The sequence below is a fragment of the Alexandromys fortis genome, unplaced genomic scaffold (genome assembly GCF_014885135.2).
Source record: "Alexandromys fortis isolate MF-2015 unplaced genomic scaffold, M_Fortis_MF-2015_v1.1 scaffold_21, whole genome shotgun sequence".
Classification (NCBI taxonomy): Eukaryota; Metazoa; Chordata; class Mammalia; order Rodentia; family Cricetidae; genus Alexandromys; species Alexandromys fortis.
The window spans coordinates 11,872,091-11,889,675 of record NW_026067905.1 but is presented as its reverse complement, the minus strand read 5'-3'; the positions used below and the strand labels follow the sequence as shown (position 1 = coordinate 11,889,675).

The 17,585-nt window shown below is 35.8% G+C and overlaps 1 protein-coding gene across 2 annotated transcripts in view; it reads right to left on the bottom strand.

Moving 5' to 3' along the window:
• Window positions 1-17,585, bottom strand: part of Rasal2 (RAS protein activator like 2) — a 287,249-nt gene that overhangs the window by 125,529 nt on the left and 144,135 nt on the right. For both annotated transcript variants that reach the window (XM_050135132.1, XM_050135131.1), the window contains one exon: window positions 13,761-13,884. In XM_050135132.1, the coding sequence (XP_049991089.1) occupies window positions 13,761-13,884 (124 nt within the window). The remainder of the gene's footprint in view (window positions 1-13,760; window positions 13,885-17,585) is intronic.

The following is a 17,585-nucleotide window of genomic DNA, read 5'->3' as shown; positions in this document are numbered from 1 at the left end:
ACTTAACACTCCAAAGATTTATACCTTGCCCTCTACAAGATAAAAAGAAATACTGACCCTTGTACAATACAAAGTTACATCATTATAAATTTGTTTATAGTTGATCTTAGAGCACACAAAGCACAATGAAATCAATTATTCATAGCAATGCTTCAAATAAAAATAATGATTTCCACAAGTCCATTTAAGAGAATTAACAGTGAGTATAAGCCATAGGAAGAGATTTCAGTTCAAAAATAACAAACAAAACAGAAGTCGGAGTTCATGTGTGACAGAAATGACTTTCTGAAAGCCCGCCTGCTGTGGGAGTAAGAGGCTGGCTGTCCACTCATCAAAATGCTGCAACCAGTTTTCAAATTTTGTTACTAATATTAAACAACAGTAGTGTTATTAGTAACAGAGTACAATAATCTTTTCCCAAATGTCAAAAAAAAGCTCATGCACATAATCTCAACTGTGAGGGTTTCTTCTGAAATGTTTTTAAAACATTAGACTCTGCAATTATTTATTATTCTTACAAAAGTTCTGAATGGTAGTGAGTTCAGGTCAATAATGGCACAGTTAGATATCTGAAGGAGAAATTATAAGACTACTTTATTGTACTATGAAAAAAAAGAACATTTATTTTCTGCAGTTCTAATACTTGACAAGATCTTGAATCTGAGATCCCCTGTTAAGGAAAATTTTTTTCTTAAATATAAATATGCTATTCCAGTATTCAATACTCTTTTAAGGATGCTCCAAGAACTGCCACAGCATAGCACTATCTTTAATACCATGCTATGTGCCCAGTCTTGGAGTTCTTGTTGCTCCGCCAGGCATGTCTGCTTTCTTATTTATCATTAAAAATCCAGATTCACAATTATTTCTTAGTATGGCATATCTTAACTTCCACAGTAAGAGCTGATCATCTTCCTGTGTAGTGTCTCTTTTCCTGACCTGACTCCATTTCTCATCGCAATCCACACTATTTATTTTATCTTATCACACAAGTTCTGATGTCTAATGTCTCTTTTCCCCACCACAGTGTGAGGTACATTCTGGGAATGGAAAAATGGAAGGAACTTTCATCTTGCTTTCCACCCAGCTCCAGACTTTATGAAAATATGCATGACATCAGTAGGAGCTTAATAATTGATAGAGGGACAGGCAGAAGGATGACTATGTTTCATTTATCATAACCTTATGAATATCTAGACATAGTACACTTTCGAATAACTTTACAACAGGGAGATAGTACATCCATTTCATATGTCATAGTGTAACTGAAGTAGCCAATTGAAGGCAGCAGAATTAGGTATCAAGGAAAGATAGTTACTCAGCTAGAACCTACTCATAATGAGCAAAATCCTGGCCAGCAGAAGTTGTTTCCAGTATTTCCACCTTATTTCACTGGTGATAAGCCTATAGTCAGCTGCTATGCTTACTGCCTTGGTTAGGGAAACAGCTTCTGAAATGGAGACTTAAAGAGTTCAATTAACGTTTAATCCTCTGTTACAGCTAGGACGTTCTCAAAACTGCTGGGAAGCAGGAGGAAATGCTTCAGTATGCAGTCATTAATATGCTACAGAGTGGTTAACATCCATGGTCATGCAGAAAATCCCTCTCTTGTTAGCAACAGCCTCAGAGAGTTAGGTGGAATCTTGATCAAAATTCAGAGATCGAGTGTATACAGGGTAATATGGCCGTAAACCTGATCACAATTCAGAACAGTCCATTAGGCGTCAACCATGTTCATTTCAGATAGGAGAGACCACCTGTCTGTTCATTGCTGTAACCACAGTCAGGTCTACATAGTAAACTGACGGTTTGGCACAGACAAAAGTTGACTCCTAGGGGCTCTATCTATGCAGGATTCCAAGGTTAGTATCAATAAGCTTTGTCTTCATTAATAAAAAGCTAAGAGAATTTTTCTAGTTATGAATCAATGAAATAATCCATTCTTGTAAATTTTTGAAGACTGTGGATAATATATTTCCCTTCATGATTAACAAAAGTACAGTCAAAGAACTCTTTGTTCCAGGTATAGAATTCAATGTGCTAGTCACTAAAACTCTAAACCACAAATGCATTGTTCTTGAAAAAAAAAAAAAAGAACACAACTTAGCTATCTGCACATAATTAAAAACTTATATATCAAATTTATTCATTTTCGAACAAATCAACAAGCAATTCTTTAACAATTATCCTCTACTCTTCCAAGCAGAAACACATCTCAGTAGCAGTCAGGCTGAGGTGTACACCGAACTGTGTAGACACTGGCTCTTGTACTTATGCATGTTCCCTCTTTTGAAGAGCAACAGCTTCTCTAAACACAAACACAGATTCTTTTAATGTTGGCCTACAAGGAAAGGCATTTTGATAATGTGTTCTTCCTACTGAATTCCAAGAGTTCACATTAGAAAAAGAAACCATTATTTATAATTCTTATGACAAACACCAAAGTCACCCACTTATTCAGAAATGCCACTGAATTTTAAAACTAATTCCAACACACACACACACACACACCCTCATTCTACTCTGATGAAAAGGCTGTAGAAGACCAGAATTTCCATGAAGTCATATAGATAGCAGTATAGTCACATGTTTTAGGAAGGGCACTTGACAAACAAGTGATAATAGTCAGAGGTTTCTTGTAAACTTGCAGTAAGGAATTTGAAGCCAGGCAGTAGTGGCACACACCTTTACCCCAATACTCGGGAGGCAGAGAGAAACAGGTGGATCTCTTTGAGTTTAAGGCCATTCTGTTCTATAAAGTGAGTTCCATGACAGCCAGGGCTCTTATGCAGAGAAAACCTGTCTCAAAAAGAAAAAGAGGAAGAAAAAAACCTTTGAGAATTACCTTACTCTCGCAGCTAAGATGACTCATTAAATACATTTCCTTACCTTGACTGGAATTGGCTGAAGGAAGTAGCAAAGGGAAAGTCCCTATCTGTCTGCTCTTTAACTCTGGCTTTCATGTGAACAAAACAGTATTGCAAAGAAAATTAGGAAAAACATTAAATGGGATAGATACAAGGAAATCATATTGTTTTATATCACTTCAGCAAGAATATCCTGTAAGAATAAGGTTCATGGAAGAATTAAGTAATAAACAACAAAGGGCATCTAAAAGCATTTTGGGGATAGCGATAGATGATAATAAATATTTCGGAATATACTCATACACAGCTAATACCATGTTTATATCTCTCTTCATTTATTGTAAAAAGGGATTTGGGAACTGGAGAGATGACTCAGTTAGTACCTGCCTTGCAAGCATGAGTTTGATCTGCAGAACCCAGTAGGGAAGTAGAAAAAGACAGATCCCAGATTGTTGGGGGTAATTGGCATGTTTCAAGTCCATGAGAGACTCTGTCTACAAAAACAGTATGGATAGATACTAAGAAATGATGTTTGAGGTTGTCCTTAGACTCTGTATACATGTGCACAAATATGCACTTGTGTATATGCAAACATGCATATATATACACAATAAAAAACCAAAATATATGAAATAGAATCTTAACTTATTTCTTTAAAATATGACCTTAGAAAACTCATTTTCCTCAATCGCTTTAAAAACAAATACAAAATTGCCTGTTAGGTTTTCTGACCTGTTGAGTTAATCTGCTTTCACAGCTCAAACATTATTCTAGACATCTCGTAAAAATACAAATTGCAGGTTACTTTCAATATAAATGATGGCCATAGGTATGTGGTCTCTATTTCTACAAAATCTTTTATTTAGATAAAAGATGAACTCTTTTGCTACATTAAGACTTGGCATATGAATACATAACATGTAAAATAACTCATACATGATATAGTTCTAAATAATTTATCAGGTAGTTCATTCAATTTCTATTATTACCTAATATGCAACTGAAGCAAACTAAGCTTGTTGCTGGAGCTCCTTCCACTCCTTCAGCCAATACCTGCTGAGATACCAGCCCATTGGGGCATGGTCTCTCTCTCTCTCTCTCTCTCTCTCTCTCTCTCTCTCTCTCTCTCTCTCTCTCTCTCTCTCAAAAGCAGCAACAGCCCTCCTCTCTCTCTCTGGCTTCCGGCTCCACTTCGGGCAACTAGGCTCCCATCCTGATTGAGCAGAGGGCTGTTGTCTGGGATGGTGATCTGTAAGTTTTCCCCCCTTAAATAAATAACCCTTCTATTAATCATAATTCCAAACTGGTGTGGGATTGTTTGTGACTCACGCCTTCATAAACTGCACTAGAAATAAAAGATAAGTCATAAAACATTTTAGTTGTGAGCCTAACCTTTAAAGGCTGGGCCATCTCTCTAGTCCCATAAAACATTTTTTAAAAAGGCAAACTACCTAAAAGAAAATTCTAATGCTAATTTTCTATGGGGCTGAATTCTAAAATAAACAACCTAAGGGACAAGTCATCTATCCATTTTACAGATGAGGAAATAAAAACACACTCACGTTCCATGAGTGCTATGTCCAATCTCAATGTGGTAGCACTAGAATGTCTACTTGTGCTGGTTGAGTACTCTTCCCACGTCACTGTGGTACACTACCAAACTGCTCCACATTTCTCTATTTGACTGGCATCTGGGTTTGTTTTGCCTCTTCATAGCTTCCTTTGCTTTCCAAATTTTCTATATCAGTTTTATGTAAGAGTTTCCATATTATACTAAATTTCATTTGTCAGCAGAAATTCTTTTCTTTAGTATGTGTAATTATAGTATGCAATATACATTAGAACCATTTACTGAGACTTTTTTTGAGAAGGCAGTCTACATACATGCTTTTTTATATATTCTAGTAATTAAAGAGATCAACATTAACCAGAATCTGAAAGATTGTTTTGAATGATATGTGAGCAGATTCACGACATTGGTCTTAGTGGAGCCTGGAAGAGGGACTGCTTTCGATTTTTTGTTTTAAATGCAGAATGCAAAGCAAAGAGTGAGCAAAGCTTTGGTCTCAAACTGTTCTTCCTCCCTTCCTTCCTCTCTCACTCTCTCAAAAAAGAAAGAAAAAGAAAAAAACCAGGTTTCTTTGTGTTGCGTCTCTGGCTGTCTGGAAACTCAGTCTGTAGACCAGGCTGGCCTTGAATTTATAGAGATCAGCCAGCATCTGCTTCCTAAGTGCTGGGATTAAAGGTGTGTGCCACCACCACCTTGCTAATCTGATGGCTCTTGTGGTGATACCTGAGTGCATAAATCACAGGCCTGCCATCTATGAGGTTCCCATCTAGTAACTAAGATACACAACAAAAACTTACTGAAAACATAAGGGCATGCATCCAAAATATTCATACAGGTTAGCACAGATAAATCCTCATTCTGGAGAAGCTGATTGGAAGAATGAAAAGACTGGCAAGAGATTTCAGCTAATTCAGGCCTTTGGATCGAGCACATTTCCATAAAAAAAAAGGTAAAGGTAAGGTGGAGGAGCAGAGCAAGATAGTGCAGGTTGATGACCAATGTGAGCAAGCACCACAGTGTCTGAGACTGCCTGGGAATCCTGAAGCAATCCTGTCAGGTCAGAGCCTGAGGAAGCTGTGCAATGAAGGAAAGATGACATTACAAAGCTAGGTCTAGGCTCAACGGCCTTCAGTACCAAAGATATCTTAATCTTATAGTACAGAAAATGGAGATATAATAAAGGTGTTTGAACAAAGGAAGTAATATGATTCAAATAGTCCTCTAAGGAAACACCAAATGAGCTGCACAGAAGTTCTAAAACTGGAGGAAATGAGGGTAGAAACAGATACAATGGCCATATTAACAGAAACAGTTATGACACGAGAACTGGTTATGGAGATAGAAAGGAATGAAGAGGGTAGATACACGGAGATAATGGTTTTGGTTTTGACCATGCTGGTACAGATGTTCACATGACCAACTGGAATCACAAGTCTACATTAAGAGGAAAGCCAGAAGCTAGAAAGAGATTTTTGAAGCTATTCATATAGAGTTGATTGTTTGGAAACACAAAAATAGGTAAAAATTAACTAGATAGAAAAGACAAAGCAAGTGAAGCAGACCAAGAATACAATTTTATTGTTTGGTTTTGTTTTGTTTTTCTCCAAGACTGGGTCTCACTCTGTAGCTCTGGCTGTCCTGGAACTCACAATAAAGACCAGGCTGGCCTTGAACTCACAGGGATTTGCACATTTCTGCTCCTAAAGTGCTGAGATTAAAGGGCACACCTGGCTACTACTACACCTGGTTCTGATGCTGCATATTTAAAAGAAGAAAACAGGGGAGCTAATGCCCTAAGGAATTATCTTGATAGCAGTCAGTGGGGTTCACACTCCTAAAATACAGTTTTAAAAACTGTTTTGCAGTGCTGTGGAGGCCCAGGCCTTTAATCCCAGCAGAGGCAAAGATTTCTGTAAATTCAAGGCCAGCCTGGTCTACAGAATGAGTTCTAGGGCAGCCAGGGTTACACCGAGAAACCCTNAAAAAAAAAAAAAAAAAAAAAAAAAAAAAAAAAAAAAAACCCAAACCTAGCTGTTTCTTTCTCTAGTCATTCTTTTACAGTTTTGTTTTGTTTATCTACAGTAAGGAAAGAAACTAGATTTTCCTGAATAAGGCTAAAGATCTCTTGACTTCTTTAGATTACTACAATCTAATAGATTAGAAAAATATCTTCTGTTCATGCACCATGCAGAGCAAAATCTTTACTTTTTTATTTGCATTTTTTATTTATTTATTTATTTTCATTTTACATACCAACCCCAGTCCACCTCTTTTTTCTACCCCCTTCACCTTCCCACATCCACTCCTCTGAGGGACAAGTCCTCCCTTAGGAAGTTTGCTTTATTTATTTATTTATTTATTTATTTATTTATTTAGCCTCCCTCAGGAAGTTTGCTTTATTTATTTATTTATTTATTTATTTATTTATTTATTTATTTATTTATTATGTGTATAGCATTCCTTCCATGTGTGCCCACAAGCCAGAAGGGGGCTCCAGGTCTCATTATAGATGGCTGTGAGCACCACGTGGTTGCTGGGAATTGAACTCAGGACCTCTGGAAGAGCAGTCAGTGCTCTTAACCACTGAGCCATCTCTCCAGCCCCCGCCTTTTTTTTTTTTTTTTAAAGAAATAATGTCAAGCAGTCAAGACTAAACTGGAACTACTTATTCCCCTTCTTCTACCTCCTGAGTGCTAGGATGACAGGCATATGTTCCATACCCAGTTTTATGTGATCTTGGGGACTGAACTCTGAGCTTTGTGTATGCTAGGCAAGCAATCTACCAACTGGGCTACAAACCCTAGTTTAAATATTTTTTTACTCTTGGTTGACACATTTTTATGTACTTATGAGGTACACAATTAGGTTTAGTTCACATATACACCAACTAATTATCACCTCAGGATACTCAGAATACCCATCACCCTAATGTTTACTATTTCTTTATGGTGAAATATATTCAAAATTCTCTTTAGACTACTTAGAGATAAATAATGTGTTCTGTGTAACCTTGTTCACCCTGCTGTGTTTGTTACAAAACCTAGTAACACATTCTTCTCTAACCAACTGTCCTCACATCCCTTCCAACCTTCAATCACACCCCCACTTGAAGGTAACCATTATTCTATTTATAATTTTTATGAAATCAGCTTTTTCAGATTCTAATTATAAGTGAGATGTGCACAGGGTGTTTATCCTTTTGTATCTGACGTATTGACCTAATGCCATATAGGTACATCCATGTGATTCAATTGACAGGATTTTATGGCTGAACACTGTTCAGGCTTTATTTCTGTTTAATTTTCTAATACACATAATCTCACATGTAAAATCTAAAATAGCTGATCTCAGTGAAGCTGAGAGGAGACTGGTGTTTACGTAGGCTAGAGATGAGGTGGGTTAATTAAAAGAATAGATGGCCAATGGTTACTAAGTCACAGTTGGAGATGAGCAAGATATCCAGGTGTGCTTTACACAGTGGTGAGTACAGACAATAACAATAGTTCACTCTAGTTTTCAGAAAGCTAGAAAGGATTTTAAAAGTTTTCATCATTAAAAAAAAATAGATGTTTGAAGACACAATGTTTAGTCTGCTTGAAATATTATGCAATAGACACATGTATTAAAATCCAATCCCCATGGGGTGATGGTGGTGCAGCCTTTCATCCACTGTCTTGGCAAGCAGATCTCAATGAGTTAGAGGCCAGGGTGGTCTACAAAGGGAGTTCTAGGACAGCCAGGAATGTGACACAAAGAAACCCCATCTCAAAGAAACCAAACCAAACCAAACCACAACAACAAATCCAATCTATCCTCATTTATATGCTCTATGTTTACATTTTATGCATCAATTAAAAATACAAGAACTCAGTGTTTTATGTAGCATCTAGTACCGGATATATGTGTGTGTGTGTGTGTGTGTGTGTGTGTGTGTGTGTGTGTGTGTATATATATGGTTATCTTTCTGAGAATAGAGAAAAATCACTTTCAATTTCCAGTTGACTTTCTAGTCTCCATGCCTACATTTTTTGTTTTACTTTTGTTTTTCTGTTTGTCTGCTAGTCTTAGTATCGTCTTTCACTTTATGTTTGCTAGTCTAGCGAAAGCTTGTATCATGTTTCTCCTCTTCTGCTAGTAAAATACAAGAATAGTGTTCTTCTAAATATTTGCTTGAGGGCTAATAACGGCAAGGAAAGTAGGGTGGAGAAGTCTCATTCTGCAGTGTGCAAACATTTGTTTATTTACCCTGTATTTGGTAAAATACCTTGCTTTTAATTTCTCCTGCTATCTCAAATCTGGATACTTGGGTTACTTTTGGATTTGTTTATCCTCCCTGAAAATATAACTAGAGGTATAAGTAGGGAACACAGTAAAATGGGGGGGAAAACCCATGACCCAGGAGTTAATGGCTCTTTCAAAGTTATGGCTCTTTTTACCATAACCTAACTGTTACTAGTTTTGAGTGAGAATGTCAGTGAGCAAGCATACATATGCACACATGTGTGCTTGTGTGTGTGTACTTTTGCCTTTCTTGTTTTTCATATGCTTGAAAGACTGAGTCTTTAAAGTAAAATAAATCCTTTACTACAGCTTTACTAGGGCTTGGATGAAGTACAGTTAGAAGCTTAAGTTTCATGTGCTATTTCTATCCCTAAGTATCCAGGTTGAATCTAAAAGTTACTCCTAATTGTTTATCCACTCATTCTCCCTTCCTATCTGACCTTCCAATCACAACAGTGTTTTATTAATATTAACATGTGTTAATATGTACTAATACTATCAATTAGCATATATAAAATTAGAATACATTAACAACACTTTGGGGTTGATTAATCCTGGACCATCTTGTTTTTAGGCCCTAATCCCTGTATTTTGAATTAAAGAACAACAACCCTGTTCTTTAGTTTTGTCTACACAAAGGACTTGAATAACTGTACTTTATTTGAGACATTTTACTGCCATCTGCTGGAAAAATGGTGAAATAGCTGCAAATTGCCCCAGTCCCCTTCACAAAAATAAATAACATACTATACCAGGATGAAAATGATAAGAGAGCAGATTAGAAAGGCCTCTTCTTGTCAATTGGCACACCTGAAAGGACAGTTTGGTAAAAGCAGCAGAAAAACAGAAAGAAGAGGAAAAAGGAAAGGAAGAAGGAAAGGAAAGGGGAAAAGGAAAACTACAAATCAAAATTCCCGTTGAACACAGATTTTAAAAAATTTAAGTCAGACGGTGGTGCCACGCGCCTTTAATCCCAGCACTCGGGAGGCAGAGGCAGGTGAATCACTCTCTTTGAGTTGGAGTCCAGCCTAGTCTATAAGAGCTAGTTCCAGGACAGGCTCCAAAGCTACAGAGAAACCCTGTCTCAGAAAACAAAAAACAAACACAGAAAAAAAAGGAAAAAAAGAAAGAGAGAATGGCATAGTAATCATTAATATCACTACACTAATACTGCCACCATGACCATTAACAGGCATCCCGTCCTTTATCTTTCCTCATCTTTATTCTTCACTAGTTTTTCCTACTCACTCAGTCACTACTTACCGAGTATCTATCAACCTGCCATCCCTTTGACAGGTATAAAGTGACCTTGCTATTCAATTTCCTCTCTGAATATACTATCTTTCAAACCATTTCAGTATGGCTTCTGCTATTATCATACCACCAAAACTGCTATTTTACACTAAATTCACTAAGAAACTTAATGTTCCTAAATACCAAGATGTTTGATTTTTTTTGTCCTTATCTTAATGCTTCCCTTCAGTAACATGTAATAAAGTTGGTAGTAGTTCTTAACTATCCTCCTCTCTGCTCAATTATTTTGTCCATTTATTTGACAACATGATCTTTGCACATCCCCCCCACCCCGCCCCCAGATTTGGTAAGTGTAACGCTCACATAGAAAAGTGCTCAAAACTCATGAACTATCCCAAAGTGGACATGAGTGGTGCAAGCACTGCCCGAGTCAACAAAAGGACATTGAAAGTACTCCAGACGCTTGTCATATCCTTCCATCTTGCTAATTCCTGCCTCTTACCTGAAACTAACCACTCCCCTGACTTCTAACACCACAGATTAGTTTTGCTACTTGGAGCTTCATCTAAATGAATGAGCCAGCAGGCACCACTGGGTGTACTGTTCAATGAATTCTTCAGTAAAACACCGTGCCAAGTCTCTCACTCATTTTCCACTAGGAAACCTGTACATATACCAAGCCAATCATGTCCCATCATAAATCTTACAAGCATACTGTCTTTTACCATCGTTTGCTTTTTAACTTTCTTACTAGTATTTTGACAGTTTCTAATCTTCATCAATTAAACCAGTTATTTTCCTAATGATTAATGCTATTTGTCTTCTGTTAAAGACATTCTGCAAGTCTACTGTGTTACTACTGCTTTAAACCTACAACACATCTGAACTGGTTCTGAGCATGATTTAGGAAAGAAGTGAAGCCCTACACCCTTGTTCTTCATTAGGATTATCTGATTGACCTGACACCAATGGCTGAAAGGACTGCCCACCTTACTGCTCTTTCAGGCCTTCTTTGTAACAATGTATGTCCTACATAAAAGAATAACCATTTCAGAATTCTGAATTCTGTTCAATTAGATCTATTTAAACAGATGTGGACATCAAGAGGTTAGGTATTCTTGTTTTGTTTTCTTCTACTCTGCCCTATTTTTGTTTTTGTTTTGTTTGTTTTGACATAGTGACTTTTATAAGACTGTGGCTGGCCTGAAACTTGCAATACAGACCAGCCTGGCCTTGGATTCACAGAGATGCATCTGCTTCTGCCGCCAGAGTGCTGGTATTAAAGGTATACACCACCGCTCCCAGATATCCTGGCTATCCTTGGTCTATGCATTTCTAGGTGAAATTAAGACTATATGATAACTTAGAAAAGTAATCTCATTCGGTAATTTCAATCCTAAGAGCTGACAAAATATCACCACAGAATACTGTTTTCTATACAAAAATGCTACACACACACACACTTTTCTCCCACCTGGTGCTAAGGACTGAATCCAGTCCTTCATGTATGCTAGGCAAGCTCTCAAACACTCAGACAAATCTCCCTCCCAGACTTTCACTTATTTAAAACCTTTTATAATTTTCTATCTCGAAGTTCTGCACACCACATTAGATTTCTTTTCCTAAATAGTTATTGTTGTGTGATGATGTACTAAGCATATTTATTTTCAATTTCTACTTTCAGGCATACAGAGATACCAATAGAAATAATTAATTAATCTTTAAATACTTATTTTTGTTTCTATATGTATTTTTATCTTGTTAAGTAAAAGAAAACCAACAAACATGCGTGCACGTGCACACACACGCACACACATACTCTTTCTTAGTCTTGAGACTGGCACCAAATGTGGCAAACACAAATGTTCAATGGAACATTCAACAAAAGGTGATCCTGCCTAAAGAAAATCACCAGGAAACTAATACAAGATTCAACTGGCATGAAAAAGATTATCTCCAGAGATAAGTTTTGCCCTCTCATATTAATGAGGATAAATTTCAGAGCTAATTTTAGGAAACAACTCTCAAAATGGTCACTAAGTCTCATTAGTAAGGACAATCTCCAGACCTTTTTAGAATAAAAGCCAGATGGGCTGGAGAGATGGCTCAGTGGTTAAGAGCATTGCCTGCTCTTCCAAAGGTCCTGAGTTCAATTCCCAGCAACCACATGGTGGCTCACAACCATCTGTAATGAGGTCTGGTGCCCTCTTCTGGCCTGCAGGCATACACACAAACAGAATATTGTATACATAACAAATAAATAAATATTAAAAAAAAAAGAATAAAAGCCAGAAAACGGCTTGAGACCAGACACCTTTGCTACCCGCCATCTTATTTTGTCTTTAAGAACAGTACCTGGAACACAACAGATATTTAACTACTTACTATATAGTCATTAATTGTCTCTTCTAGAACTCTGTAGTAATTCTTCAGACTATGATTGTACTTCCTCAAAACCTAAACACTTCAATATAGCAGAAACAATGAAAACAGGAAACGAAAGCTGGTGGCCCTTAGCCAGTTTAAATATATGCAATATCAGTGCATGTGAAATAAAACAAGCTATGATACACGCTCTGGTAAGTTTTTAATATTATGTGGCCCAACATTGACTTCAACACATGCTAAAGTGGTTCAAAGAAAACCAGATGACCAGAATATGGTTTCTCCAAAGAATAAACTTGGAAAGAATATTAGCTAGCCTAATTTTTTTAAAAGGCAGAAAGTTTTACAAGACATAAGGGAAATGAAGATTTTAAATTATGGCCTACATTTAGACAACAAAAACCTTAGAAAAACAACCCAAATCAAAGAATTATAGATACTGACCACCACCACAACTGACCATGTATCCATGAGTATAATGTTTAAAGTTCTTCAATACATAATAGTACAATGTAAAAGTACCAAAGCAGGTACTATTTTTCAAATTTCTTCATTAAATTGTGTATTCCTTTAAATTATTGTGCTAGTTTAATTATTTAAATATTGCAAAATGATAACACCTAATAATATATAGGATATAAAATGGTGGAAAGGCTAGCTGCTTTGATATTGAACAATTATTTTGGAATATAACAATTGAAATGTGTTTAGGGTGTTTCTGATTTGGGGAATAGTGAGATCATCACTAAGCTATCCCTGATCTGAAATGGAAGGGGTTAACATTTTTCCGTCATCTACTTGAACACTGGTCTGAATATAATTTATGTAGAACACACAAAGTTAAATTACCGGGGCTGGAGAGATGGCTCAGCTGTTAAGAGCATTGCCTGCTTTTCCAAAGGTCCTGAGTTCAATTCCCAGCAACCACATGGTGGCTCACAACCATCTGTAATGAGGTCTGGTGCCTGCAGGCATACACACAGACAGAATACGGAATACATAATAAATAAATATTAAAAAAAAAAAAACAAAGAAATTATCCTTCTCTGGCAACAGTGAAATCACCAGCAGCTATGAAAAGGGTGTGACTCAATACCAAGTTCCTTCACACAGTGATTGGAACAATACTACCAATGCTCTGAAAACCCAGAGATCAGCAATAGTGCAGAAATATGCCATCCAACTTGCCTAAACCAAACATCAACCCTACGGAGTAGTGCACAGATAAATTTATTAGCATACAAAAACTGCAGTTGCTTGGTTATACTCGATGAACTTCAGATCTGAATTAACAAGCTATTGACTTGAACAAACAGGTTTAACAAGAAACATATGTTTCACTGTAGCAGAGACAAATCCACCAATCTTCCAATAAAACGCAGGGATTCCTTTGTTTAGCTTACCTAGTTTAGCGGTGCCCTCTGGTGGGTACTCAGGAAACTGACCCTCTGAAGGGACACTGACGGTTCTCCTCAGGCATCGCCCTTTGGTGGAATCTGTCTGCTGCTCCTGTCCTTCCACAGGTATCTATTTAGCCCAGGAAAAGAGAGAAAACAAAATAATGAACTTGTCTAAGTACTTCCTGACTGAATAATGTTTTAATTAATGAAGAGAGTAGTGTGGAATGAAATTTGAAACTAGGAAGAATGTAGAAATGAAGTGTAAGAGATGTTACGATTACCAAGGCTTTTACAGGAAGCTGCTCTTTAGAAAGAAAACTGAAGGATCTGGAAAGGCGAGTATGTAAATTAGCTGTCCTGGAGACAGTACAAATCCTCTCTAGGTGTGACCTGCTCTGGAAGCTCAGAGAACAAAATATAACACCCACACAAAAGCCTCCTCTGTATCAGAAACTGGTTTACAAACTTTAATTTTATCCAATATTCAAAGACAAATGTTGAAACAAAAGCTGACCATGAAAATTAAGTTTCAATAATCTCTGAAAAGAACATTGGTTTTGTTAAAGATTTTTAAATAATGTCACCCAACTTTTATTCAGTAGTAGAATCAAATAATTAAATTTAGTTAATAAAGTGTATTTTCAATGCAAACATAGTCACACAGGTACAAAGATAAAACAGCATATTCTATCTCAAAAGGGTGACTGTTTCTATAATAGTAAAAAATTATTAGTTTCAAAACCATACTGAATAGTTATTTGTATAAATGAATGAGAACAATGAATGTTTTTAAAAGTCAATTCAGCAAGTTATTAATGCAGAATAATGGATGGCATCTTCAGGGGGTGTGACATAGCAGTTTCTTCACATTTCTGGAAGATGTAGTCCAAGGCCCCAATGAACTAACTGATGCCTGAAAATATAGCTATTATAAAACCCTGTGTATATTTTTCCCCACACAATCTATGACAGATTTTATGTTGTAAGTTACATGCAATAAGAGATTAATAATAATAACTAATAAAACAGAACAATATAAAGTTACTGAAATGTCATTTTTTTCTCCATTACTACCCCATGTTTCAATAAATTTATCTTACTTTTATCTTTTCATTAAATGAATGGAAGCACTTCAGTTTTTTTTGGCATCAGAAGACTACTAGCATCTACTTTTAGGTTTCAGTTATTCTAAAGTAAAACCAATACTTAAAGACAAGCACCATCAGAATAACACTATTTAAAGATATTGTACAGAACACAATGCTTTAAAAATTAGAATTGTTCATCTCTGGTATTTTTATAAAGTGCTTCTGAATTACGTTTGGTCATGGATAAGTAAAACTATAGAAAACAAATCCATTGACTATTCTAATGCTGAAGTAATGGCAAAGATTTTTTTTTAAAACAAATAATAATTTCTAACTTCCATCACAAACTGCATTAGTTTGTTAAAGTATGTCAGTAACTAATCAGTTATAAATTTTCTTATGCTTCTTGAATTGTTTTTTAAGAAATCTCAGTTAATAATGATTAACATTTAATGCTAAGGAAATATGTGGGATCTATATTGTAACAAAGGGAGCCCAGTAGAACAGTAGGGAGTCTTTTCAGTTACTGGTACAAAGTCAATCAGGTAATCTTTATGATGATTAAAAGTATGGGACTTGATTTATTCCTTATACCACATACAAAACTAGTTGCAGAGCATGTTGGAGACCTAAAAGAGAAAAGTAACACAATAAGGCTTGCAGAATGCTACTGTGATGATCTTGGATATGGGAAAAATGTCTTTAACAGTAGACAATACTAATCGTTAGGAGGAAAACGGATAATCCTGCATTGTGAAGAGGCATTATAGTTATCTATTGACATCTGAGGAATAATGTATATTCCAAGAACTACAATCAACATGCATCACATCAAATGAGCCAGCAAAGCAGAAGCAGGTAGACTTACTTGAATATGACTTCTGCAGTGATCTATAATCCAACCCTTGGTAACTGGGGTCAAGAACATGATAGCTTTCTGTTATGAAGCACTCAAAGAATACACATCCAAGCCCTTCCTTAGTACTGAAAGTTTACACACTCTTTACAAGACTAAATATTATTCTCCCTTCATGAGATGAATTATGCTTACTCTTCACACAGCAAGAAATCAAAGGGTAGAATTAAGAAAGATAAAATTGCTGAAACAGAGGCCACATAATCAATAAAGGTATCCCTTTAAGTATTCCTAAAATACTAAGTAATAAAAACACCATGAACTGTAACCTAAGTCATCCATCCCTTTTCAAAGTAAACTATATCTTCTCTAGTTAAATAATTAAAGAGTAGCACTAGAAGGCTAATTGACTTTTGCTTTAAAAGGCAAAAGTAACTTTTACTTGCTCCAAAAGTAGAAACAAAGAGAGTAAATTTAGAAAAGAAAAAATTGGAATCATTGAGCAAATAAACATAACTAGTTGTAATGGTTTTCAACTATCTATTACCTGAATAAACATTTAAGCTTTACAAAAACATGAATTGCTTATATTGTTTCAGGGGAAGGTAGTTTTCTCCCTGTGGAAATTTATAAAGATCATATCCATGAAAAGGGATACAAACTCTACATATACTATATGTTTGGTTTCCACAATAATGACAATGATAATGATAATTAATAATAAAAATGATGATGATGATGATGATAATAATAATAATAATAAAAATCAGCCTTACTACTTGGGCCTAAAATTTATAGTCAATTATTCTCTTCAAGTCTTAACAGAGATGCTTCATTTCTAATGTTTAAAGTTAAACTACTATCACACATTTTATTCAAAATATTTACTCTAAAAAATTAGGTTGTTTTACTCTAGATTCAAAGAAAAGAAAACATCATGAGATTTAAATTTCTTTTTAAAATTTATTATTTATGTATTTACATAGTGTGTGTATGTGTGTGTTATTTGCATGCCCACACAAGCCAAGAGAAGGCATTGACATATCCCTTCAAGCTGGAGATAAGATCAGCTAGCTATAAACTACCTCATCTGAGTACTGGCAACTGAACTCTGTAAAAGCACCAAGTGTTCTTAACCACTGAGCCAACACTCCAGTATCCCTAAGATGAAATTTCTCAAGAATATTTTATTGTCTTAAAGTCTAGATTGCTCCTTAGATACAATATTTTAAAGATACCTATTTATTGGTAATCTCATTCCTTTCAAATGAATAAAATCAGAGTTGACAAATCTTAGGATTCTGTTACAGAGACAGTTTCAGATAGCAATTTTCTCTTTTGACTCTTCTAAATTTATTTGACCACGTCATACTACTGTTTCAAGAATTGTTCTTAATAACTTATACATCTCCCAGTTTCTATGACTTAAGAATAGTTTTTACATTTCTTTGGCCTTGGTTGGGCTTCTGTATCAGTCTGGAGTCAAAAAAAAAAAAAAAAAAAGGAAGGAAGGGAGGGAGGAAGAGAGGGAAGAAAGGAGTGAGGAAGAGAGAAAGGGGGGAGATAGAGAGAAGAATTAAGCACTTTAATTCCTGTCTTCTATAAAAGAAGCAGAAAACAATAAGAATAATGGTTTCTAAGGTGTGTTTACAACAAAATAAAATGTAAGTTTTGGTTTCTTTGTCCTCTTGGCAAACTGTCTATGACACCTGCAGTGCAAGGTGGTACATGTAATATTTATATTCACATACGTACATATATGCTTCCTATAAATTATGTTTTACCTTACTAATAATCACATGGAAATTAATTTCAATTTATTCTGGAATTAACAGAGTTTTACAATTCACATTCTCAGGCTCCACCCACACTCCCTAAATCAGA